Here is a 27,530-nt window from a genome sequence, read left to right on the forward strand (position 1 = left end):
GTGTAACTTGATGGAAGAGGTTTCAATTTTATGTCATGGAAAATCTTATGTTAGCAAGACAGTGGATTTTTATGTGCTGTTGAACCTCTGGAAATCTAATAAACCTTAACAAGCGTGGCATTTTTGGGTATGCTGATAGAACTCTAACTAAGGTTTCAACACTGCTTAGTTTGATTACTTCAGATAACTCTCATTAAATTTTCTCCGTAGATTATAATTTATAAAAAAAAGGTGAAGTAAAGGATGATGCTAGAACACATTTGAAATAATGACTTCCTTTGGTCTGACAAGGTCCTGCTGCCAGAATTTCTCTTTGTATTCAGCACAGTATTGTTTCTGTATTCAGTATTGGTTTTGGCTAATCAGTTAGATTGCAAACTCTTTAGAGAAGTGACATGTGATCAGGCCAAAAGTAATAATTTATTACTTATTATGTTATAGTGAAAGCTATAAAAAATGTGTTCAGGCTCTAGTTTAGGACTTCAAAAACAGGTATCCATTAAACTGCTGGAAAGTCATAGAACTATCAAGGTTGAAAGAGACCCTTAAAATCATGAAGTCCAGTTGTCAACCCAGAACTGCCACTGTAACTGCTAAACCCCTGAACCACATCACCCAGATCCAGACACCTCTTAGATGGCTCCAGGGATGGTGACTCCACCCTGGACAACTTATCTGAATGCCTACCCTGACCACCCTAATGCTAATTTTTTTTCCTAGTATCTTGTCTGAATCTCCCTGTCTCAGCTTAAGGCCATTTCCTCTGGTCCGCTCACTGCAGGCACAGCAGAAGAGACCAGTCCCCACCTCACTACAGCCTCCTTTCAGGTAGTTGTAGAGAGCAATGAGGTCCCTCCTGAGCCTGCTCTTCTGGAGCATAAACAACCCCAGCCCCCTCAGCCATTCCCCATAAGACATGTTTTCCAGACCTTTCACAAGCCTTGTTGCTCTTCCTTGGACATGCTCCAGCACCTCAATGTCCTTTCTAGAGTGAAAGGCCCAGAAAGGAGCACACTCAAGGTGTGGCCTCACCAGTGCCGAGTACACGAGGGTGATCACTGCCCTGGTGCTGCTGGCTGCACTGTTCTTCACAGAGGCCAGGATGCCATGGATCTTCTTGGCCACCTGGGCACACTGCTGGCTCATATTGAGCCAACTGTTAACCAGCACCCCCGGGTCCCCTTCTGCTGAACAGCTCTTGAGCCTCTCCTCCCCAAGCTTGTAGGGCTGCATGGGGTTGCTGGGACCCGAGTGCAGGACCCTGCACTTCCCCTTTGTCCTCATGCTGTTGCCCTCAGCACATCGATCAAGCCTGTCCAGGTTTCTCTGCAAAGCCTTCCTACTCTTGAGCAGATCAATACTCCCACCCAGCTTAATGTCTTCTGTAAATTTACTGAGGGTGCCCTGAATCCCCAGGTCCGGATCACTAATAAAGATATCAAACAGGGACCAACCCCAAAACTGAGCCCCGGGGAACACTGCTAGTGACCCACCACCAGGTGGATTCAGTTCCATTCACCACAAGTCTCTGGGCCTGGCCATCCAGCCAGGTTTCTGCCTGCCGAAGAGTCCACCCATCCAAGCCGTGAGCAGCCAGTTTTTCTAAGAGGATGCTGTGGGAGACTCTGTCAAATGCATTACTGAAGTCTAGCAAGAGTATATGCACAGCCTTTCCCTCATCTAGTAAGAGGGTCACTTGGTCATAGAAGAAGATGAGATTGGTCAAGCAGGACTTGCCTTTCATAATGCATGTTGGCTGGGCTTGATCCCCTGATTGTCCTTCATGTGCCATGTAATGGCACTCAGGGTGATCTCTTCCATAACGTTGATTGGAACTGAGGTCAGGCTGACAGACCTGTAGTTCCCTAAATCATACTTCAGATGCTTCTTGTAGATTGGCTTTACATTTGCTAATGTTTACATTTGCTAATCAATGCAACCATCGATGTGAGTGTCTAGTCAGAGTTATTTTCAGTATATATTTATATATATATATATATGCGTATTCAGTAAAAATGCCTTGCTTTGCTTTGAATGAATTTTGCAGTACTAGATTTCCCTGATAAATATATTTGAAGTTACTTTTATTCTAGTGTCCTCTGTGATAAAACACTTTGGGGCTTTTTTGGCACTACTTAAATATTTTTGTAGATTGATTAAAGAATAATTACCTTCTCCAGGGTATCATTTACAACGTTGCCACTATTTAAAAAGCATTATGTAGAAGTGCCAGATTTTGACTCCAGACTCACTGGTAATACTCAAGTGAAATAAAACTTTGGACCACTTTTCTCTGACTTGCATGCTGTGTAACAGCTTGGTAGATGAACTACATCTGCAATGTGGACAGCATTAAAGTACTCAAAAGAGCGTTATGGGCATTGCTTAATGCTGCAGAGGCACAGAAATTATAATCTTGAAACATCCTATTTCAAACATTTCATTCAATTGAATGGATTTATTTCTTGTGTCATCCCTGTAGTGCATTAGCACCTAATGGGTGGTGAATGGAGATTGTCAGTGTTAGAACTAAAGCCATTGTTGTTCTGCCAAGCCAATACTGTAATGAATGGGAGATTTTGCTGTGATAATGAGATAATATTTGCACATTTCTCACACAACCAAACAGACATGAGTTGTTTCTGTATGTGCTTCCCTATGTATCAAATAAAAAGTCTAAAAATCTACCTGTTTGCACTGCTGCAGCACAAGCTGTTGAAATTACTATTATATTTTATTTTTGTATTTGTTCACTACAGATAAGATGAAAATGACATTGTCAGTAGACAAATACACCTAAAATTCTTTTTTCCATGCAAGTATTAATGCTGATAAATGTGGAGACAAAAAAGATGAGTGCTGTAAATGGTTAGAAATATGCATATTTTCATTGTAAATGGTGCTGTTCCTAATCCTAAGATCAAAAGTTAAAAGTGCCTTAATACAGCTTGTTTTGGATGTTGACAGGTTTCCATGACAAGTCCTTATTACTGATAAAATAAAAAAATAGTATCCTTCACAAAGTGTATGTAGCATCCAATTTGGAGTCTCTGGATACTACACTACAGCAAACAAGAAAAATTACTGTAGTTATTCTGATGGCTGTCTTCACAGGTAATTAAATTTTATATGAGCAAAATCTGTTTGTCTTTATTGTATTTTTATGCCTTCTTGTTTCCATTCTCAGCTGTCAAATATAGCTACTATTTTTAGAGCAGAAAAGAATCATTTAGGTTGGAAAAGAACTTTCAGATCATCAAGTAACTCAGCACTGCCAAGTCCACCACTAAAGCATGCCCCTAAGTGCCACATCTTCTAAATACCTCCAGATAGTGACTCCACCACTTCCCTGGGCAGCCTGGGTCAGTGGCTGACTGCCCTTTCTGTGAAAAAATGTTTCCTAGTATCTAATCTAAACCTCCTGGGTTTAGAGGTCTTTTTCTCTTTTCCTATCACTTGTTGCCTGCGAGAAGAGACTGGCCCCCTACTTCACTATAGCCTCCTTTCAGGAAGTTGTAGAGACCAATAAGGGTCATCTCTGAGCCTCCTTTTCTCCAGTCTGAGCAATGCAAGCTCCCACAGCTGCTTCTCATAAGACTCGTGCTCCAGATCTTTCACCAGCTTCATTGCCCTTCTCTGGATGCGCTTCAGCACCTCAATGTCTTTCTCGTAGTGAGGGACCCAAAACCAAACATAGGATTTGAGGCTGCACCAGTTCTGATTATAAAGCACTGCCCTGGTCCTGCTGGCCACACTATTCTTGATACAGGCCAGGATGCCATTGACCTTCTTGGCTGCCTGGGCACACACCGGCTCATGTTCAGCTGCTGTCAGCTAAGGAGTTTTTGCAGCTTAGGATAAGGTGAAGGGGGTTTTCCCCTCGTGTGCTGAAAAAAGGAAGCCTGGAGGTCGAAGTTGCAACCACTCTTGGAAGGCAGCAATCCCTGCTGAGATACACAAAAAGAAGGGGTAGAGCTCCTCACCCAAGGGAGCTTTCCTCCTGTTGCTGGAATGAAGGCACGAAGGCAAAGGCAAAGAAGAAAGAGAGGAGACTCTCCGTACGTGTTCCACACAGGCTTATTGCGGTGGAAAGACAGGGATGAAAAGCCCAATTTTTCACAGGGTCCAGGGATTTTATACTGACTACAGAATAGGTGGGGAAAGGGATCTCAGCCAGTGGGGTAAACACAAGCAGTTGGGGTTGACAGCAAGGGAACCAAGGGGGACAACACATAGGAGGGACTTAGGGAAGGATCCAATGGAGCGTGGAGGAACAAAGAACTTTCTAGAACTGATACATATTAAACAAGGGATACGAATATGCACAACTTCATACATAAAACAGGGAGGGGAAAACCTTAGCCAATCAGGGGAAAACATGCAAACAGCAGAACAAAGGAATTTTGGGTTCTCACCATGACTGCAAAGTTATATACTAAACTTGGGTTGCTGACCACCACAGCTTCTTGTCTGAATTCTCCTCAGGAGACAGTGGCTCCCTGGAGCCACTTGCACCACCACAATTGGCCAGCACCCCCAGTTACTCTTCCACTGGACAGCTTTCCAGCCATTGTGCCCCCATCCTGTAGTGCTGCCTGGGGCTGTTTTGGCCCAAGTGCAGGATCCATCAGTTCTTGTTGAACCTCATGCCAGCAGCTTTGGCCCATTGATCCAGCCTGTCCAGGTATCGCTGCAAAGCCTTCCTGCCCTCCAGAAGATCATCACTGCTGGTCAACCTGGTGTCACCTGCAAACTGACTGAGGGTGACTCAGTCACCTTGTCCAGTGTAGTGTTAAGATGTTAAACAGAACTGGCCCAAATACTGAGCCCTGGGGAACTAGTGACCGGCTGGATGTAGCGCCATTCACCACTACTCTCTCGGCCCAGCCATCCAGCCAGTTTTTTGTCCAGTGAAGAGCACGCCCATCTGAGCCATGAGCACAAGAAGGCTGTGGGAAAATGTCAAAGGCTTTACTAAAGTCCAGGTAGATAACATCCATAGCCTTTCCCTCATCCACTAAGTGAGTTGCCTTGCCATAGAAGATCAGGTTGGTCAAGTAGGACCTGCCTTTCATAAATCTATACTAGCTGGGCCTGATCCCCTGGTTGTCAGGCATGTGCGGCATGATGATCCTATGCCTGAACCTTTAGGTGCTCCTTCCTGTAGAATATACAGCCTTCCTAGACTCCTTTGTCCTACAGGACTTCTTCCCAAGGGAGTCTCTCAACCAGTCGCGAAAACAGGCCAAAGTCTGCCCTCTGGAATTCCAAGGTAACAGTTCTCCTGACTGCCCTCTCCTTCTGTCTGCAAGAATTAAAAATTCTATCATTTCATGATTGCTATGCTCAAGACAGCCTTCCACCCCCACACAGAAGTCCTTCTCTGTTCACAAACAACGGGTCCAGAGGACCCTTTCCCTAGTTGGCTCTCAACAAGTGCATCAGGAAGTCATCTTCCATACACTCCAGAGACCTCCTAGACTATTTCCTCTTTGTTGTGTTGTATTTTCAAGACATCTATTTAGTATGTTGAAGTCCCTCATGGGAACAAGGGATGGCAATTGTGAGACTACTCGCAGCTGCTCATAGAATAGTCCATCTGCCTTTTATCCTGGTTGGTTGATGTCTGCCCTGTTGGCCTTGATTCTTACCCTTGAGTACTCAACCTTATCTTCACTATAATTCAGCCCTAGAAAATCAAGACACAAAATGTGTTATAGTGTTAGAGGAACCTGTATACAATGTAGCAGAATAAACTTTTTGTAAGTTGAATTTTGCCTGGACTTAGTAAAGCTGTATGAAGTACAGAACACAATGCATTTAATATTTCAATGCATATATAGTCTTTCTTCAGAGATGTAGCGAGTTCAATCTTTAACCAGGCAAAAACACCAATTAAGTGTAGTGGTTTGGTTCAAAATATCCATTAATTAATTATTTTCCTTCTGTGAGATAAGAATTAGGAGAAAGCAAAGCAGGCACAAAACTTAAAAGAATATAAAGAAGTTTAACAGATCTAAAAGAAAGAAAAAAAAGTCAGACTAAACCTTCAGAACACTTCTCTTCACCCCACCTTTCTCCCTTCTCCCACTGACAACGTAAAAAGACAACCCTTGAGATTTTCGGTTTACCACCTCTATAATAATCTTTTCCAGTTCACTTAGGGAGAGGAGTCTCTCTTGCTCATGCTATGGAGACATCTCCACAAGAAACAATTCTCTCATGGCTTCAATGTCACAGCATGACAGCTGCCCGGGTGGGTTCTCTGCTTGCATGTGAAAGACCCTTCGCTCAACTTACAGCTTTCCCCACAACTGTTTTTGAGGGTCCAATCTTGAGCTAATGAGGTACCATTTTAAGGTTGAGCTGTTCAGAAACAAAGGTTCTCTTCACCTATCTCTGGGAGCATCTTCAGCTCCAGGAACAGAGGCCCTCCTCCTCCCCTGGGAGCAAGGGTCTTCATCACTTTCATCTCTCTCTGTTCAAGCTTCTCATCAAATCACAGCTACTTCAACATTTGCTTATTTCAGCACAAGTACTTTTGCTCACAATTGCAGTTTGAACACTCCACCCCCCATGCTTCATGAAATTACAATGGGTACTCTGATGTATCATAGTCCATCACCATAGCTTTACAACAGAAATTCAGCTTCTAGGCTTGAAGCATCTCCTCTTTCTCCTATTTCGGGATTTCAGCTCTTCCTTCTTCACTGACTTTGGTGTCTTTATGGTGTTTTCTTCACATGCCTTCACCTTTCCCTTTCCTTTGACTTGGGAGGGGATTGATGTCTGCAGGCTTCATCTGCTCTGGAGGAATCTTATAGCACTAAAAGGGTTAATCTCCCCTGGGCCCCGCAGCTGGAATTCGCTTATCGCTTATCTTTGCTGAGCGGTGGCCTGAGATGAATTTTTGGCCGCACTGGAGGGGGGCGGCCGGCCTGGCCAAGCCACCCCGCAGGGCCGCCTGCATGGACCAGGGCTGCGGGTGGAACAGGCCCACACAGCCCTGGGGGCAGCCACCTTCCAGCCAGCCCAGCCCGCACTGAGTGGGCCGTGCCGGGTGTCCAGCGGCAGAAGCACCACGAGTCCCCAGTTACCTGTCCAAAAGCCGGAAGCAAGAGAAAGCTTTCCCAGGGCTTGTTGGTTCTTAAATGTGGATCACAGAGGAGTGTCAAGCTTCTTAAGTGGCTTAAAAAAGTTGCCAATATTCAAACTAACCAGTTGATTGGTTCTGTTGGGTCATAGAGGAAGCTGTAAGCACCTCTTTGCAAGAGAATCACTTCTGTGGCTGAAGCTCTCTTTACTAAAAACCCAAACTATGCTAAATCATGACAAGAGAGAATAAAGTCTTAAGGGAATAATTGTAGAAGTTTATGGCTAAAGTTGTCTTATATGTCTGTTATTGACGTATGATTTCATTTGTTAGAACACTGCCAAAGTTTTAACTGTTTTGGCTGAATTATCCTTGTCATGGAAAAGAAAAGGGATTGTTTTCAAAGTTACTTTTAAAATGATTCATCTGTTTCCAGGATCATGTTATGGGAAAACACACTGATAGGCTTTTAAATTTATTTATTTATTTTCTTCCTGAGAAACCCAGTGCCTTCAGTTTTTGAATTTTGCACAGGGTATACAGACTAACTTTGGAGTTCTTTGTATTTTTAGTGCTAATATTCTCCTTAGTAGTTTTTTTTTTTAAGTAAGAGGTTCCTTAGAGATATTCCTGTGTAATTATGAAGCTGAAACAAGATTTTTCAGTGATTTTCAGAAAAAAACAACCTAGTATTTTATTGCAATCAAGAAAATGAAATTTATTCTTCCTTTTAGAATGTGTCTTTCTTCAACGGGGGTTCATTTAAAAGAATTTTTTTGTTTGTTTCCTTTTCCTCTTTAATGCTAGTGCTGTCTAATAGCTTCAATGGTCACGATTTTTATTTCTGATCCTGCGCCTAAAATTCATCTGAGTGTGTAGAAGTTTATTTTTTGTTTGTTTGTTTGCCAGTTTAATTGGGGACTGAGGAGAGATAGGAATCCATTTAATGTGTACTTACTCTTGAAACTGTGTGCTGAATAGTACATACTTTTAAAATTACAAGTCCTACATCTGTTAGTTGTATCAATCTTTGCTATTGTTAATACTAATTGTATCTTAATCAGGAGCAGATCTCCATGCTGTGGGAAGCACAGAAGCATTCATTCTGGTGTTTTAGAAGCTCTAAATATCTCATGAAAAATAATTCGTAGATCAGTTGTATTTTGTTGTTGCATTTCACTGAACGTAGCAGTTCTGTGATGCAAATGCATTGTGTTTTTGAAGATGCCTCAGTTTCTCTATTTATGTAGTCTAAACTTTTTTTTAATAAAGCAAAAGGTGTTATCAGCCATCATTTTCAGGCAAAAAAAGTATTTACACAACTGTGTACCTTAAAGTCTGTTTTGCTCTTGTTATCTACCTTAACCTCTGAGAATTCATGTTCTAGGTAATGTTTTCAAATACATTACGTTTTATTTTCTTATTGCATGGTTTGTGTTTTTTTATTGTTTCAATTAACATCTCCTAGCACATCTTCTGTGTGACTGTGATTTGCTGTGTGCTATTGGTCAGGTGGCTAACTCGAATCAGCAAATCCCCCATGCTGCATGTCTTTGCTGGCACGGATTTGGGTACCTGCCTGTGTCTGGTTGGAAGGCACTAAAACTATAGGAGACCTGTTTTAAAATTGTAGTTATTTGTCATTAAAGATTTGGTTATATCTTAACAAGATTGTACTTGTGGCTAGGATTATGCCATTTACTGATACTTCAGTGCCAGGAGTTTTCTTTTGTGAAGGGTGAATTCACGATAATTTCCTGGAGGTTTGCATTAAAAGAAACTGGTGTCACTGAGTAGAAAACACTTTTTAGCTGGAGCACAGTGTTCATAACATGACCACAGACATTCTTCTGAAATTGTCTTTAATAGTAAGCCTTGGCCTATGTGATAGTAGTCTTACTTTTTTTAGTTAAATTTGCAGGCCAGACCTGCTGCCTTGATGTAGGGACACTGATGAAGTAGTAAAATCTTTCTCCTTTGTGGGCAGTGGCTTTGCTGTGTATTTGTAGGTGGGAATGTCTGCCCTGCCTAGAGGTGTATGTCACTGTTGAACTGATTTTTAGCTTCTGCAGATCTCTCGGCTTCGGGCTAGATGGGTGGCCCTTACAAGCCTGAATAAGGTGATGTTTGTTGAGAGCTCCTGGGAATGCTGTGGTTTCCTGCTGGACCCTGTGTGATGGGCTGCCTTGAGTTGTGGCAGCTCTCTTGCCTCTGCACAAGACTGTGGCTCCTGCTGCCCAGTTCATTCTTGCAGGAGTTTGAAACACAATTCCCTGTCAAAAAACAGATAGAACACCATTGTTCACTGTGGTACAGTGCCACATCCTGAAACAGTTGGGTCAATGTTTAGGAATTGCATAATTATCTGGAAGAGTGGGGGTTTCCTTGTAGAGATAGGAGTTTTGGGTTTTGATGTGGATTTTTGGGTTTTTTTCGATAAGGCAAAAATGGCTCAAGGAGCAAGATCTGAGTCACTTCATGCACTTGTCCATGGAAGCAGCTTCAATAAGGGCAACAGGGAATAATTGCAAAAGTAAAATTAGTCAAACTTAAATGTTTGCAGTATCAAAATATTTATTGCAGCATGGAAAAGGGAAAACATAAACCAGTAAAATCAGTCATTAGGTAGATACTAGCATAGGATCCATGATTTTAAGAGAGCTTTTTTACTGGGCACCAAATGTGGATTTTGATCTTATGTTCACATTTTTCTCATGTAAAGATTTTTTTAACATGTCACCAGAAGTATGGAAAAGGTGTAAGTGGAAGATTATTGGCCTCTGCACAACAGAAGGCAATGGAATTTTCTAGAATGATTTTTTCCTACAAAGCTGTAAATTAATAATTGTGTTATTACTTCTGTAGTATGGCATAAAATAAGTTACCTATGCCATTGTAAATTGCTTGAGTCTCAAAGTTCGTAAGAGTCTACACTCCTGCTTTAAGAAAAAGGAAACAAAGAACGAGACAGAAATAAATTAACTTGGCTTAGAGTCAAAGCATTGTTAATACATGTGGCAGGATAGCAGACACAAAATTGGAGGGAGAAGAAAAAAAGAATATAATGAAAATGTTATTTTCTCCTCTTTCCAGTTACCTGTCTTCTTTTGTTATTCATATACACTTGTTGAAATTGCATGTGAATGATTGATTGACTCAGCGACTTCATTGTAATAAATTATGTTTGATGTGCTCTCTTGAAAAAAATCTTTTGAAATTCTGTCTCTTTTCTTTGTCTGCTGACCTTGTGGCTTTTAATATCTTGTTTCCCATCTGCCTGATTCCGTCATAATCTGAGCATAACTTTTCAGACCTTAATGCAGCTCTCTTTTTGTTCTAAGTAAGTCTGTAACACAAATATGGGATTTGGCCATCAACAGTAATATTAGAAAGGAATGTTGAAATGTGTGTTCCCTTTAATGATGTGAAATAAAGAAATGCTTATCTGTAGATATTTGATAATACATATTTACAGTGCATAGATCTGTCTCTACAAGCAAATGAATACAGAGATGTCTGTATCATTGTATTATATCTGCTTTAATGTTACAAGTTCAAAGGTTACTTTTAAGGATTATTTCTTAATTAAAGGAGAAAAGAAATGGGTCTATAAGGTTTCAGGAAAGCAGTTTAAAATATAGATTTAAAACTACTTAGCTGAATATGTCATATGGATGTACCCAAACTCCAGTTTGAGACATTTATTTTATTACAGATATTTCTACTGCAAGAAGTGTCTCTAGCAATGAGGTCCTGTGTCTTGAAATACGGGGGAATTTGGAGAAATCGATTTACATTGTTACAAACATTTTTTTTCTAAGGGATATAATGTCTGTAAAATGTTCATTTGGGATATCTTTTTTTTGCCAATAGTTCAGCAGTTTGCTTAACAGCTGTAAGATATAGGTAAATAAATTCTTTGTGTTCTTTATTAATGACATAAAGTGTATATGTCAAAAAGTTTTTTGCACAGTGCCTTTTTAGGGGGATTAAATCTTCAGAGAAACTAAAGAGAATGAACTGAGCCAGGAAGAGAGGAAAGGGAAAAGCGTGGTAGTCCTGGGAAGTCTATGACAGTTTCATGGGACAGTAGAAACAGAATCATCTTCTAAGTTTGCTGAACTCATCAGAGAGTTATTATGAATGTGGCAAAAGGCCACAGAGTTCACTCAACTGTGTATTTTTACACAAAACACAAAACACTGATGTATTTACTTTGATGTAACCTATATAAGTTTATTTGTTTGGTGATGATACTACGGTTACTGCTAGTAATTCATTTTGTCTGGCTAATTTGTCTATGAATAAGGTACCTAAATCAGAGAAGGAAGTCAAAGAAAGCCAAAAGCTTTTTACCTTCATGATTTGTTGAAAAAATAGTAATAAGCAAACCAGTTTCGTAGGTTACATAGGCATATGCATTCAAGCAAGTGATCAGTACATCGACTGAAATGGAATTATTCTTCATACTAAGTAGCAAGTTGAACTGAGACCTTGATATAGTCTGCGCAACTGTTAGTTCCAACATTGCCATCTTTACTAAGCTCTGACTTCCCTGGCTTTTTCAGTCTCTTGCTACTGAAACAAGTCAGAAGCAGATGCCTTAGTGGTGAAATTTCAATATCTAGCAAGCATTATGTTTTAATCCTTTTTTCCCTAGTGTACTGTGAAAAAGTGCTTTGGAGAAATCTAGATGTGTGGTTTTTTCTATTACTGAAAATACTACATTCTTCTTATCAGGGAAGCTGAAGCAATTTGCAACACTGTGTTAGGAAGATATATTTTTAGGGATAAAAGTTTTTTGTGAAGAATTTTGCTTATGAAACTCCAACCCCTATTTCTATAGCATAAAATGTAGAAACAAATGGATGGAATGAAATCTTGGCTTGATTACATTCAATATCAATATTTTGGGATTTCTGTCTCACTAGGTTTTAATTCACTGTGTCCTTCCCAGGGTTAAGTTTGATATAGCATTTCCTGTACAGAAAATGGGGAAAGTTAAATGTATATTCATGGTCTTTAGAAGTAAAAGCTGGTTGTAATGGATGCATCTCACCTGTCGGTGAAATTTGTGTGTAGTGTGGCAGCTGTGTAGTGTTGCATACAAATACAGAAGAATATCTAATGAATAATATTTCATCATCACTGCAGAGCCATTTGGGGTGGTTGTGAGTGTGACCCCAAACTGAAAAATGGCAGGAATGATGGGTCAAGGCTATGTGTTACTAATAAATGACACACTCTTGTAACTCATTAACTCTCTCTCTCTAATCACGGTGTGTTTCATTCTATATTGCTGAGGGAAGTTGCAAACTAGGGAAAAAAAGTTCTTTCTACATACTCCTAGTTCCATTTCCTTAACTGCTGAGATTTTCCTGGGGACCAAAGGACAGACGTGATTCAATATTTTAGCCAAATTAAGTGACACTGGGCTATAGAAAGCTGGAGCTGAAATCCAGCTACAAAATGCTTTACAACAGTACTCAGGAATAAGGAATTTTATTTGTAGTTAGTATATACAAATATCATTTTTGTCAGTTAGTTAGGCTCTTATTTGCTGTATATTTTCTTAGGTTTCCTGCTGTACTAAATCACTGCATCCATGATTTACAGTTAAATATTTTCTTTAAATGTTACAGTGACACATTCACATTGTCTTTTCAGAATATATGGAGAAAGAAGAAGAAAATGAAATTACTTTTGTTTCCTGGGAATTCTGATATAATTCACATATTGGAATATGAATGGTGGACTCTAAATTAATTGCGTGTTTTGTTGTAGATTAGTCTGATTAGTAGGTACAAAATAGTATACACTCTTTGATCATCAAAGCAAATTTCTTCCATCTAATGGGTGAAATATGGAGAAAATAATATTTTTGGAAAAAAATGTTCACATGGTCTACTGTTTAGGCAAGCACTTGCATCTTACTGGTGCACTAGTTAACAGAATAAAAGAAAAGTCTTGTGTCTGATGAAGTAGTGATAACCTTCCATGGTAATATAACACTTGTTATATTGGTGTTACTTGGCTTCAGATATTGTCACACAGTGTATTATCTCAAAGAACTAAGAATAAAGAATCTGCCATAGATTATAACAGAACCACTGATTTCCATGCATTACTGCATCACAAATGTTCTTTTTGCTAAGATATAATCATACTTACAAAATATATATTAAGACTCTTACATTCTGGTTCCTAAGTTAGCATGCTGTATTTTCCTCAAAGTTAATATTTTTCCAGTCCTGTCTGACTAATAACTTGCTAAATCTCTCCTTATCTTCTAATGACAGGTGATTTATCAAGGCCCACCACTTAATTAATATTACAGAACATGTGGGGAGCTGAAGAATTCAGAAATATTTTTCATAGCTTGGACATGTAAAATGAGAAGCATAGGAGAAAACAAAGAGATAATCTTGTAACTGAGAAAAAGTCTTTGTGATTTAAGCATGGAAATGAGGTTCAGGAAATGGTGAGTTCTCTCCCACAAATCCATCATGCTTCCCACTAGGCTTCAGACAAGACACTTCTGCTGCTAACCATTCTGCAAAATATCTCTCTTATCTCTCAGGGTAGTTTAATGCTACACGTGTCCAGCATTACTGGTGTTATGGGGAATGTATTAATTTTTGAGTTTATTGAGGTTTACTTAAATGAGCACTTCTGTGATATAGCTGTAACTTGAGTTTTTCTCATAGTAACAAGTATACAAAACATATAATATCTAAAGGATACTTTTGTGACATAAATTTGTGAACTTATGTGTCTGAAGCACATAGAAAGAAATCTCAGAGAAGTTGTCAGCAAAGTTTCAGCTTTCCTCAATACTATACTTTTTTTCCATTTTCAGGTTGCATGTCTCACTCATGTAGCAGCTAATTACCTTAATTGCAAAATTGAAGCAAAACGCTGGGGTACTGCTCATGGGAGTATTGTTCCATATCAGGTAAGCAGAAAGCATTAGGGTTTTTTTCCCTTAGAATTAATTATTTTATGTATTATGAGATTGAGAACTGACTTTTCCCATGACCTGTAGTCTGTAATGTGTCTGTGTCTAGGTATGACAAAGTTCTGTTGTTCATTGTCATTTCTGCATTTTGCATATTTCTTCGTCAGCAGTAGATTAGTAACAGAACACTGAAATAGATCAAAGGTGTTTGCTGAAACTGGATGACTTTAAAGCTAGCATGATGACTTGATTAGTTTTCACCCAACAGAGAAACCTTTTTTTTTAAGGGTTACCTGACTTCCATTCCATACCAGTTATAAACTGAGATATTTCAATCTTTTCCCTCTGAATTTTGGTGGTTTTGTCTTGTGGGTCTACAAGAGCAGCCTAAATGGCCAAGATAATCTGACAGTGCTACATATTTGTAATTGTCTATTGATTTTGCTACAAATCACTTCCTCAGTGAGACAACAGGTCGACAAAAGGAATTAACCAGAACTCAGATTTCCTCAGCAGAATTCATACTCTGCTACATCTAATGAAGGGTTGACATTCCTTAAAATAACATGACCTTCATCATATAAACAAGCACAGGGAAAAAAATCTCACTTCAAGTTTTATCTTATTTTTGACCAGTGTGGTAAACTCTTCTAGTAAACAAAAAATTTGTTCTTTTCTAGCTGTTCATTTTGTGTTCTTTGATGGAGGTCATGCCTTTATGGAGACTTGAGCATATATTTAAATTTTAAAAAATCTATTCTTTATTTCATATTTTTTGGCATTTCTTATCAAATAGTCATGTTTGAACCTAGCTAGGCAGAGCCTGTATTTCTTAATTTATGTCCAGAGTCCTTTGAGTCTTGAAAGAGACAGTTTCCAGAATTTGTCTGGGAGAACTGCACCTAAACATTGCTGAGTTTCTTTATTCTCTCCTTTTTTAGAGAAAATGAGGGAAATTTAGTGTACAGTCTTTCCAGTGGTGACGATTGTGGTGATCATAATTGAAAGATTTTCTGCTTGTGACCATAAAATCTGAAGCAAAAATTTTCCACTATTATGCAGAACTCTCTCACTACCTAGTGACAACCAGGCCTCCTCAGGTCTAAAACCAAAATGAGTTGGTTTTGTAAGGACTAAGTCTACTTGATCTAGGAGACTTTTTCCAATACTCGTACTGCATCATCAACTGTCTTGTTACAAATTAGCTACAACAAATGGCAAATTGTCTCAGACCAATGGGGAGGTGTTGTGGCTCTTTCAGCAAGAATGGGTTTAGTCCTGCAGTATTCTTGTCTCCAGTGCTACTGGTGTAGCAATATGGGTGTGTTTTCTAGAACCAGCTCTGCATGACCCCAGTGTAACCAAGCATCCATTACACAAGTATTTACATTCTGCTGTGTTTCTGTGATATGACCTTTGGGTGCAAGCCTTTTTGAACTTTAGTACTTTGAAAGTGTAAAACAGATCTGAAGTATCTGAAGTTTGTATAAGCAAACCCAAAAACCTTACTAAACAAAATGTTTTATCTTCACCATACGGCATTTGGCTGAATAACTGAAACTTGCATTCTTTTATGTCCTTTTGGCCTTTGTTTTTCCACAGTCAAAATGAAAAGCATACATTGAGTATCCTTTGTTTCTTTTTTCATAGACAGCTATTTAGGTCTAGGAGATTGTTTTGGGTGTTTTTTTATTTACTCTAGATTAGTCATTATGAAAATAACTATTTTTTGGAAAAAAATCCTAATAAAACTATGGTTCCTGTGTTTCTGTATGCTGTTTCTGTAGTAGGTATTAGAAATATTACCTCAATATTATAAATGATTTTAATCTCAATTTTCTTGTTCATAAACCAATAATTAGGCTGGACTTTTTATGGGTGGAGTTGTGTGTGTATGTATTTATGGCTTAACATTGCATCAGCTTGCATGGTTGCAATTCTGATTGTAACCGTAAGAATATTTTGGGTTTTAGAGTTTTTTTTCCTTTACTAACCTATACTTAGATTGAAAAGCTCTTCATAAACTTGAATTAACCCTCACTATTGCTATTGTACTAGTTTTATAGTTTCTCCCACAGCTCATTTGTAATATAGTAATTTGTAATATAGAACAGATCTCTGAAACCTGAACTTCATTCCTCATTCTAATATTGAATATACTGCCTTTTGCTTACTAAGCTAATGACTGTCACAACACTGATTTTTATAAATTTTTTTTTGTTTCAAGATATTTCATGCAAGTGAACTACAATTTGTTCAGATAATGAAAAGCACATTTCAGAAAACTGAATTTCTATAAATTTCAGAACAATTAGGTGGTAGCAAACTATTGGTTGTTTTTTCACATGTCCTTTCTTTTCTTTTCTTTTCTTTTCTTTTCTTTTCTTTTCTTTTCTTTTCTTTTCTTTTCCTGTATTTTGAGTGTTTATACAGGTAATAAATTATGAAGTGATACAGAGTATACAATTCTGTAAAAAGTGTCAGATTATGTTAAATCATGGAAGATTGGGTAGACATGAGATCATCATATAGATATTAAAAAGGCAAAATCAAAATAACTTACATCATCGTTCAGTGTGAGAGATGTCTGATCAGAGTCACAATAGAGCACTGACCAAAACAATAAAAACCCTGTTAAAAGCATCGTAAATATGTACATTAAAAGTACTTTTTTTTACTTACAATTGTTACAATAAGTGTTCTGTATTGAACGCTATGGTAGCTTTTATTTCACTGAGCTTCAGCTGAATGAATTTGTTCAAAATATCTTTGCAAATGGCTCTATTCTATTTATAAGGTCAAATTTACCTTTGACTGTATCTCTGTTATTTCACTGAATTTCCCTATTGCTTCTTGACTGAAAAACTAGCAACATAATTTGTCCCAAATGTGTTCTCTAGATTGACCTTTATTATTTTCTTTGTCTTTTAGAACATAAAAATTATGCATTAATGGGAAGATGGGTTTTCTCCTTCCTGAAACAATTAACATCATTGAAAATCTATTTATGGTTCGATCTGAGGTGTTAAGTTTGGTATGCAAGGGCTTTCATATTCTTAAGGTTTTTCTCCTTTTCTGACAATGTGCTGACTTTGTGACATGATCATCTGAAATGTCTGAGTTTTCAGTTCTGTGCATTCATTACCAGAACCCAGAGGAAAGGATTCGAACGTCTTTTGAGTATGCAATGTCTCCCAGGGTTCCTGTAAAACTAACTGTAAAGATTTACCATGGATTTTTAATAGAGGTGAAATTTGCAATGTGCTACAGAGATGAAGTACTCTAGATTCTTATCAGCCTGTCCTGGGGTGACTTTATGATGCTGTGTCCCCTATAACCTGCTCTATGCCAGACATGAATCCTGTGCCTTCCTGTGTCTTTAAGCTGGGTCCAGGAGAGGGGGAGAGAAGAAGCCAAGTGAATTCTTCAGGACGATTTTGTGCTCAAGGACACATACACTCCCCTGCGTTCTTACAGCTGCGGAGCTGAGGAAGCACCTTCGTGCTTTTACCCAGTTTTCAGATCTGTTTCTCAGGAGAGAGACGGAGAGTTAAAATTCTTTGCTTTTTAGTTAGCCTGCTAGCTGAGGCAAGAAAGTTTTTTCCCTGGGAGTTTGGCTTCTTCTTCTTTTCTTCTGGACTGTTCAGCAACACCGGAACATCACCAGGAGGCCCTACACCACGGGCCAGGGAGGCAGGGGGCGCCAAGCTGCAGCCCAGCTCCAGAGAGAGCAAAGCCACACCCACAGAAAGGACTCAGGTTTCCTCCACAGTGAGAGGTTTTATTATTTGACATTATTCATTCTTTTTTTTTGGTGCCTGCATGCACTCTGCTTGTTAAATAAATAGGTTTTTTTCACTTTCCTCCTAGGAATTTCTTTCTGAACCTGGTGGGGGAGGGGCTGCTGAAATCTGCCTTCTATTAGAGGATACGTTCATTTCGAAGGTTTCCTCCAAATTTGTCTCAAACTGGGACACAGCCAAAATCAGAAATAGATTTTTGAGTCCTGAAACCTTCATAAGAAATTACGTACTTTGAGCATATCTGCTGTTTAATCAGAGCAATGTAGCTTGAATAGGTCACTCCTGTGATAGTTCATGTAATCAAATCCCAATTTGTTTGGTTTCAAGTGTTAAAACACAAACCTCGAGTTCTGGGCTGTATCTCAAAAATAATTAGTACAATTTTTTAAAAACAGTTTCTATAATGAGACACCTTGTTTAGCAACAGCTGCTCCATGATTATCCAGAGGAAATCAGGGCTTAAAAGCATCCGGTTTACATAATTGTGCTGAAAAGTAAAGTTCTTACTGTCTTCCACTTGGGGTGATAAGGTCTTTCCTCATTCTAGAGGTTTCAGCAATGTAGCGCTCTTGCCTGTACCTTGCATGAGATCAAGACATTCACATTTTCATCTTTCAATTGGCCCACTTGGAATTCATTGTCCCAAGAAAGTCTATCTAACTGGAATGTTTACAGGATGTTTCTTGTGGCAGCTTATCACCCTTGCCATCAGACACCCTGGGCAACTAGACAGTACTTTCAGAGGCAAACTTTCAGAAAAAGGTATAGGGCTGTTTCCTCTCAGGCCATAATGACTGAAGCCTATTTAGAAAACTGAGAAACCATGTTCTTGCAGATATCTAATGAATATTATAGTATTTTTGTTACAGATTTGTTCCTAAGACTCACAGGGTTTTCTGAAGTATAGTTCACTATATTTTCAGAATGTGAAAAGGGCACAGCCATTCTGAATGGAAGTTGAAAACATGAGACAGAAAAGAAATTACTATTTTAACCAATTACCTTTTCTGTTGTCTGAACTATACGTTGTAACAACTCACCAGACCCAACACTAATGGTTTTTTGTGTTAGAGCATCACTTAGATGCTTTAAGCATCAACTTCTGTTTGTGCTAGGCATAAGATTTCCTTCATATGAAGAAAATATCTCAGTGTCAAAGTCAATTGAAATGTGTTAGGAAAATCAAAGTATAAACTCACAAGGAAGTTAAAGGTATGAGGTATTAGGAAGATGAGTACAGTCTTAGATAAAATATCTCTGCATTATTTTCATCATCTGCATCTCATACTTTTTGGTCATAGAATTTCATAGTGTCCAGGAGTCTTACAAAGAAAATTCCACACGTGTCACTTGTGTCTCATCACAGGAACAAAGAAATTCAGGTTTTGACCTGATTCATCTGTCAGAGATGCTTTTCACACAAAGGCACAATGTGCACCAATTTTTCTAAATCAGCTCTAGAGAATCTCTCAGAATTTCAGTCTCTTTTTTTTTTTCTTTCAGTAGAGAGGACAGCAGAATAATGTCAATCATTTAGAAATTTCAAACTGCTTATTCCATGCAAAAATGGTGATATGTACTAATTTTCTTGTCTGTCTTTATGTGGTTTTGTTGGATACTTCTGCAGTTAATGAATCTTGGAACCAAAAGCAACAAAGAACAGAACTTTGATTATTTGCAAAGTTTTGTTTTGTACATGAGACTGTCCTTAAATAAATTCAAAATGGAAAAATATCTTTCTGCTCTATGTTAGCCCAGTGTAGGAGAACATGGAACTTATGCACAGGAAAGAAGTAAAATACAGATTTTTTAGGAGGGAGAGGGAAGTTTTAAATTCAGGCAAGGCAAGATGACCCTTCTTACTCTGTGAACATTATCTACATAACACTCACCTGGACTATTTAGACTGCCCTGGGGGGCCCATTTTCCTATATTTTTCTTCTAGGCAATGAAGCATATATACCACTTGACATGAAAATTAAATGTATTCCCAGATCAACTGAATAGAAACTTTGTGTTCTCAAGCAGCAAAGCGTGTTCTCTCACACTATGTTGATAATATTTCCAAAGAACAGTTTGGTCATCCTCACGATAAATGTCTTTAATCATATGATGAATACCCAGTACTTTAGTAGCCTTGATCTACTTACCTATAGGTTTGTTTTTTAACTATCTGCTTCCTTTATGTCTTTATCTTACAAGGCACAAGAAAGAGTGAAACCAGAAAAGCATGTGTCATAATGGATTCTGTAAAACAAGAAAACAAGAATATCATTTGCAGGACTTTTTCCCTTTCTTTCTTTTTGAACAAGTTTATATTTGTAGATTTCCTTACTAGATTTTTTTCAGAAGTTTTCTACTATGGTATGATTAGATTAACCACTGGCTGCACAAACGTTTTGGTTTTGTTGTGATTATAGAGGACTAGAATTGTCACTCTGCTTGGTAAGAAGTGCTGGAGTACAGATGCTTTTCCTTGCCATTTTAGTAATTGAAAAAGTATAGTAATTGTCTGTGGCAATCTCTGTAGAAAGCTGCTCATTTATGAGCAATTAATTCTAGTTATTCAAACCTGACAACATTATCCTGATAATTTTGTGGGGATTGTCCTTCAGTGGATTGTCAAGCCTCTTTCCTGGCAGAGCAGCTGTCTGGAAACCAGTTCGGTAGGTTTGCCTTGGGCAGTTTTAGATATGCTCTCAGTATATGATACAAGATGTAGTTACAAATTCATTCATATATATCCTCTCCTGTCAGAGACAGCACATTAAAGAAACTGACCTTGTATGCACACAGACAGCTTCTACCTGTACACAGGGAATTTTCAGATTGAAATAAAATGCATTTTTAATTGAAAACCTGACACAGTTTTATTTCCTGAAGGAAATCCTCCTGCACTTCTCATTTTAAGCAATGCCTGCAAGATATTTTTTAATGTCTCTTATACTTTGAATTTTCAAAACAGGTATGGATAATCACAATTATTGTTAAGGAATGATAGTTGACAAATGAGATGGTCTCATTTTTGATCTCCTCCTGGGAAATGTCACAGACTATTCTTGTATATGCACTTGTATATTTGTTTGTACTGACATATTTATTTATACTTATTTAAAATGAATGTACATTAAGATGATTCATCTGTCACTTGTCTGTGGACATATGAGAAAAACTAATTAAACTAGGATAGGAATACAGGTGTACTGATGTTCAGTGTCATTTAGTGGATGTTTGTCTTTTATGTCTATGTCAATTGTTTCCTCCACATTTGCCCATTCCTGGGGGGAGGGATCTAGTTGGTATTATTTACAGCAAACAAGTTAAAAGGTTACTGAATATTACAGATTTGCATATTCATGTCAAAGTTAGTTCTTAGGAAGAGCAGTTTAACAGAGCCCTGATCAGTAGAGGGCTCTTCAAATTGTAGCTGGTTGGAAAGTGATGAAAGTAGGATCTGTGGGATTGTAGAGGAGATATTGACTGCAGCTGGATCACTGCTTTCTTCTAATCTGCTTATTGTATCCAAGGCAGAAGAATAAACTTTACTTTTCCTTTTCTGAACATATGTTTCATAGCCATTGTATTACTATACTGTGCAGCCACTCTTAAGCTGCAACATGTTTAAACAGTCTGAAAGAGAACTCAGAAATCTGTGTGCGGCAGGATTGCTAAATGACTCCTGTCATAATAACCTGCATATATATATATATACATAAGCAGGGGCTTGTTCTTGCTGTGTGAAGCTTGTGTCAGTTTTGGTTGGGAGCAGTTGATATGAAAGGGTATGTCCACTAGATGTCATTCATGTAATCTAGTTTTTGTTGCAGCATTTATTTCTGAAGAGCCTTGTAGGATGGTGGATACAAATTACCAGCATTATTAGCTGTTTTTCTATATGCTGTGCTTTTGACTTTATATATGCGTGGCATGTTACAAAATAGTATTACAATTGTCTCTGTGATGGGTTTGGTGCACCACTTAGTCTAGAACTCCTGTCTTTGCCTATTTTTGCTTACAATAGCATTCACTGTTGCATGAGTAGATGTGTTATATAAGAGCACCCAGGTGAGCTGCATGTAGTTGGTAGCTCTCTGCAAGGAGAGGTATGAGTATAGAGGTCAAGGCATTATGCCCCAAAGGAAAACAAAAATATAATGTGATTAATAAAATTCCATCTCAAATGTGATCTTTTCTAAGCTCTTTGTAACTAAAAGAGCAGTCCTTTAGAAAAGTGTGTGTCTAATTAGGAAAGGGAACTCAAATTTCAGAAACTTACATAAGTGGATTTATATACTGACATATCTTTGCCATAAAACTATGCTTAAATATCTGAGGGACTTAAATTAGAATCACTTTAACCTATCTTAAATAAAATACCCTGTATGTGGACAAATCAGAAGTGCATCTGAGCATTCAGATGGATGGGCTGATACAATCTGTACTGACTGATATTAGCAAAGAGCTGTTTCACCCCCTGCCTCCCTCCACCCAGCTTTTGTAGTATGGCATGTGCTAGTAACTGCTAGCCAGCTTCTGGGAAGACATATCCATACTCTCATTGAAGAGCAACTGCTGCAGCATTGGCCTGTGCTATTTCCCACTTTCAGCTTGGAGCAGCTACAGTGAAACTGGAAGCTGGAGATCACAGCTTCCTCCAACCTCCCTTTCCCCTTCCATATGGAATAAAGAATTTCTCTGCCCTGTGTAGTCAGCCAGAGGGCAGGATGGGGAAGTGATAATCCTCTTGGAATGAGCACTTGCATGAAAAATGATAAATGCTATATTGCATGGGGATTAACACTTGCTTATGAACTTGCTTTCAATGGAGTGATGCTTCTCTTTCAGCAATGTGAAGGTTCATTGTACTCATAGACCTGATTAAGAACCTTTACCACCATTCAACCAAAAGGGAACCATCTGCCACCAGAGACATAAAGCTGTTCAAAGCTGTTTCACTCTTTTGCATATTGTCCTCAAGTGTGTAAACCACTTACTTTCACATAGCATTTACTTGCCTAAAGAAATGCTTGTTCCCCACATCTCATCACAACATTCTTCTTTATTCTTCTTTCTCCCAGCATGAGAACTGCATTTCTGCTCACATTTAATGCATATGTTTGAAGTCTGTACTTTATCTCCATGAAACTCTGGAACAGGACTACCCAGAGCTAGCTTAATGAATGGAGTGGCTATATAAATCACATCTATTTTAATTTCTTTGATGGGAGAGTTTGCAGTGAGGATGTTCACAGAGTGGGTCAATCCGTGAGTGGAGTTTGTGAAGCTTGTTTGGTATCTCTAGATATATTTGATATTAAGCACTGCTTCATAAAGATTTGATGCACAAACTGATTGCTGCTTTGCAGGACGACCCCTTCATGTCATCAAACCTGGTCATTAAGCTAATTTCCAAGCACTGATGTCTGTTAATAAATTTGGTATGGGCTATATTGTTTTCTCAAAAAATATTGCCTTACTGCTACAATAAGTTGAGCTCCACTGGAATCAAAACTGTGATACTCCAGTACACTCCTGAGAATTTAATGGGAAGGGTAGTGAGAGGGCTTTTGTTCCATTTTCAAAAATGACTTATGAAGTATCACTCCTGTTGTCTTTCTAAAGTATTGAAGATTTAAACGCTAAATCTACTTATGAACATAAGCTTTACCTATGCAGTGCTTTTTAATGTTTCTCATGCCCTTTGCTACATTCAGATATAATGTTGCACGATGCTAAACCAGGTATTTTTTACTAATGCTTTCACAAATAAAATTTGATGGCAAAAAAGTTTAAAAATTGTAATCTAAGGCTTTGTCTATTATTAAACCACTATTATTACCAAAATTCTTTTGTTTTCCTTACTTTTTAATAAGTAGTAATTCATTTGTATTGAGAGGGATAAGGGTCAAGGTGTGAGAAAAATTTTTTAAAAGTAGTTCTCTGTTTTGACAAAATCATACTTCCTGACCATCACCTAAAACACGCAATACTCGCTGGTGGAATCTGCTCTTCTAATACAAATTAAGCTAGAGAAATTGATCTACATCTGTATCCCCAAGGGAACCTCAACCAGTTTTATCCAGTCTACACCTTCACCTTTGTTCACTTATATCTAGGATAGTTTTGACAGATGTTTTTTCCAATTTCTATTCACCAGAAGTTTTGCAATACTTGCTACAGTCTTTATGTAGTTTTCCATGCCCTCTGAGAGGACTAAAATAAATAATTCTATTTTCGATAAGGAAGATCGAACCTGGATTTAGGGATAGGTTTTTGGTTATATAGTTAGTGATATGTTATAGCAGTTGATCACCATGTTGCATCTAGCAAGTTTTTACATATGTAAATAAATACATGTATAGCTCATCTACAATGCTCTTTTTCCTGGATTACATGAAGTCAGTTCATTCATGTTTCCCCCGAGGTTATATTTTTTAAACTTCTTTTATCTTTTTGATTTTATCTCTGGTATGATTTCCACTTCAAGTGGTTTGTCCAGATCTAGCCAGTGTCTTAAGTGGATTCTTCATGTTTCTGAGTAACATGAAGAGCTTTCACATGCATTTAAGGCACCTGAGAATAACTTGCTTTAGCTTTTTAACAGCAACACATTGCTGTGTCTCCTTCATCTCAGGTATTCTGTTGCCAGGGTAGAAGAACAGCATATAGTTCTATGCCTAAACTTTGCTGATTACTTACCAGCTGCAGCTTTCTTTTGATTTATTGTTAAAAGGTTCTTGTTCTTCCTTTGTCTGTGTTCCATGATTTTTGTTTTGTTTCACTATGGCTCATTTTGCACAATAGTTGTTAGTCATCCGTTACACTGATGACTCCAAATCCAGGGAAGCCTGCAGAAGTGAGGTCAATGCTGGAGTGACCTCTAAGTCTGAGGTAGCAGAAACCAAAGCAATTGTCTATGATCTTGGTTTATGTCAGCTATAGCAAGTTGAAGGTACTCAGATTTTGAATGAGGATGTCTCTGTGTGGTTTGATGAACTTTTTAATTTTTGCCATGTTAGTTTTACATCATTAGTCATCTGTCTGCTCCTGGGTGTTTCTAGGTAGACGAAGCTAGAGATTTCAAAAAGTTGCAACAATATGGAAGGTCCAACTTGTGTTTCATATTTTGTAATTTATATTTTCTATATTTTATGCTTTTGAAAGCTACCAGGGTAAAGAGTGGAAGTTAAATTATCTTAGTGGAAAGGCCATTCTTTTCTAGATAAAATAAAAAGCAGGTAAAAGGTTATCCTTTAATTTGCTGTCAGTTAATATTAGTTGTGCTTCATGTGGAATGGCCATAATAATAAACAAATAGGAAGTTGATGTGACTTCAAGTAGAGAAACAGTAGCTGAATCTATGTAACAGTTAAATTCTAACATAAAGACAAGGAATATAAAATACTACAAATACCGATGTTAGTCTGTATGATCATGTCTCTTCTAATCAGAGACAAGTTTTTAACCTTGTCAAATTTATGTGGTTATGGTAGTGTCTAGTGAGTTTTGACCATGAATAATAGTTGTAACAATGCAACAAAGGCTTTTGTAGTATACTCAAGTTATTAACTTAGCTCATTGGGGCAGAGACTGAATTTTAATTTGGCTTGAGGCTTAGAACAATGGACCCTGAGTCTTATTTTAGTGCTTCCACAAAACCAAGAATAATTTTTTCCTCTTTTGTGTACAAGCTTACAGTATTTTATTTAAGGATTTTAAATATAGGACTGAATGTCTTGAAGTAATTCTATGATATCACTTTTTTTTTCACGATGTTACCCATTTTTACATACCCAGTTGACATTCAGCACTTCGTCAAAGTTGGGACATAAATCGGAAATGTAAATGACCATCACATGACTGCTGAAATTAGGAAACAATATGAGATTTATTTAATACCTGCAGTGTTTAGTGATGTATTTAATCCATGAATGATGAGGAGGACCATGGGCAGGAATAGTATGTATATTTGTATTAAGAGTCTGATCAGGTAGCTCATTTAAGAGAATGTTATTAGTGAAACCTCTTAGCACTCCCGCATAATTATGCTATCTTTTCACTGTTACCTTTTCCAACTCCTTGGAGATTCTTAAGTAATTTATTTCCTGCCATTTAACAGTTTTGAGTAATAATGATGATGAGAAAACAGTTAAATAGTTTCTTTTTTCAAGTACCAGGTGCTGAAAGCAACTGAGAATGCCAGTGGTTTCCTGTACATCTTGTGCAAGCTTCTTCAAACTTGAGTTGTATAAGCCTTTTTCAGATTAAAAAAGATAAAATAAATGATTTGTAGTCGAGACATTGGACTGAAACAAAGAAATGTAGTTCTATGTTTGCTTGCAGAATAGCTGTGTTATTTCTGGTTGGGGTGTTAGTTGCAACCTCATTTAATGTGACACTGATTTTTAGGTGAGTGCTCCCAGTCCATTTTTAATACAAGGTAGAGCAGTTTCTTGAATTCACCAGTTCCAGATTGCAGCAAGTAACAGAGTGGTAGTTACTTCCAGAATTGTGCTGCTGTGTTTTTTATCACATTTCTATCAATGTTTTGAGATTTAATTACTGTTTTTGGGATTTGAGTAGGGCACTTTTGCATGCCCCTGCTTCATCTTTAAAAGAGTTGACCTATTCCTTCTACTTTTCTCCTGTTTGGTCTCTATTTAAATAGTAGGCTGTTCATAAGATGTTGATTATTTGTGTCTTGCAGGCTGTGACTGCATGGCATTGAACAGTGCAATGTACAGGAGCTAGTTTCAATGCTGCAAGCAGGGAACAATCATAAACAGTCCTGGATGGGGCTATCCCTTCTCTATGTAAGATCATCTTTAACAATATTGCTTTACACAGATATTTGCCTGACTTGTTCTGGGACTCCACAACCGCTCAGGCAGTTCATTCTAGTGCTTCGCTATTCATTATCTCAGTGGCACACAAGGCAATATGTTAGGAATATTCAGATCAGACATTAAGAAAAGCTCTCTAATAGAGAAGACAGATTCCATCCTCTTTTCAGTAGCCTTTTATGATCTTATGGGCTTGTATGTCTCAGACTTCTCTAGGCTAAATGTTCTCAGCTTGCTTAGTCTTTCCCCTGAGATCGCACTTTCTAGAACTTACTGTTATTCTCTTTACTTTCCCTTTGGAACACATTATTTTTGTGACATCCAGAACTGAATGCATTACATTACTCCAGTTCCAGTTTTATCAGCTTGAAGTACAACAGAAAGAATATTTTGTGAATCTTCTGGGTTCTGCTGATGATCTAAAATGCCACTTTAATACTACCTTGCTGTTGCAAAGGAGTCTTTGTTTAATTCATATTCTGTTTGTGAAATGTAAATTCTGGATCCTTTTCTCTTGCATGCAAATTATTCATGTCAGTGAATTACTCATGCCTAATTGTAGAACCTCCCAGCTGTTTTTCATTGTTGAATTTTACGCTCTGCTTTCAGATTTCATCTCCCAGTTAGCTGCAAACATTTTCAGTTCTATTTAGTCTGCCCAGTACTTGCAATTCCTTCTGGTTTTCTTGATCTTCAACTTTGATGTATGTCCTTTCCTCTCTCAATATCTGCGTTTTTAATGAGAATATTGAAATGATCTGTGAATAGTTGATAGTATTTTTTCACATTGACAAATAGTTCATAACCCATTTGGGTGATATCCAGCCAGTTGA

At 38.0% G+C, this 27,530-nt stretch overlaps 1 protein-coding gene across 4 annotated transcripts in view; it reads left to right on the plus strand.

The window, feature by feature from the left end:
- SUGCT (succinyl-CoA:glutarate-CoA transferase) overlaps positions 1-27,530 on the plus strand; it is a 346,592-nt gene that overhangs the window by 54,041 nt on the left and 265,021 nt on the right. For 3 of the 4 annotated variants that reach the window (XM_042044442.1, XM_042044439.1, XM_042044441.1), the window contains exon 9: positions 13,953-14,048. The exons of the other annotated variant lie outside the window; for it this stretch is intronic. In XM_042044442.1, coding sequence (XP_041900376.1) covers positions 13,953-14,048 — 96 coding nt within the window. The remainder of the gene's footprint in view (positions 1-13,952; positions 14,049-27,530) is intronic. 4 annotated transcript variants of the gene reach the window in all.

Source organism: Corvus kubaryi, unplaced genomic scaffold (assembly GCF_017639235.1).
Source record: "Corvus kubaryi isolate FWS band 111438036 unplaced genomic scaffold, C.kubaryi_AGA036_p1.0 37398, whole genome shotgun sequence".
In the NCBI taxonomy this organism is placed as follows: Eukaryota; Metazoa; Chordata; class Aves; order Passeriformes; family Corvidae; genus Corvus; species Corvus kubaryi.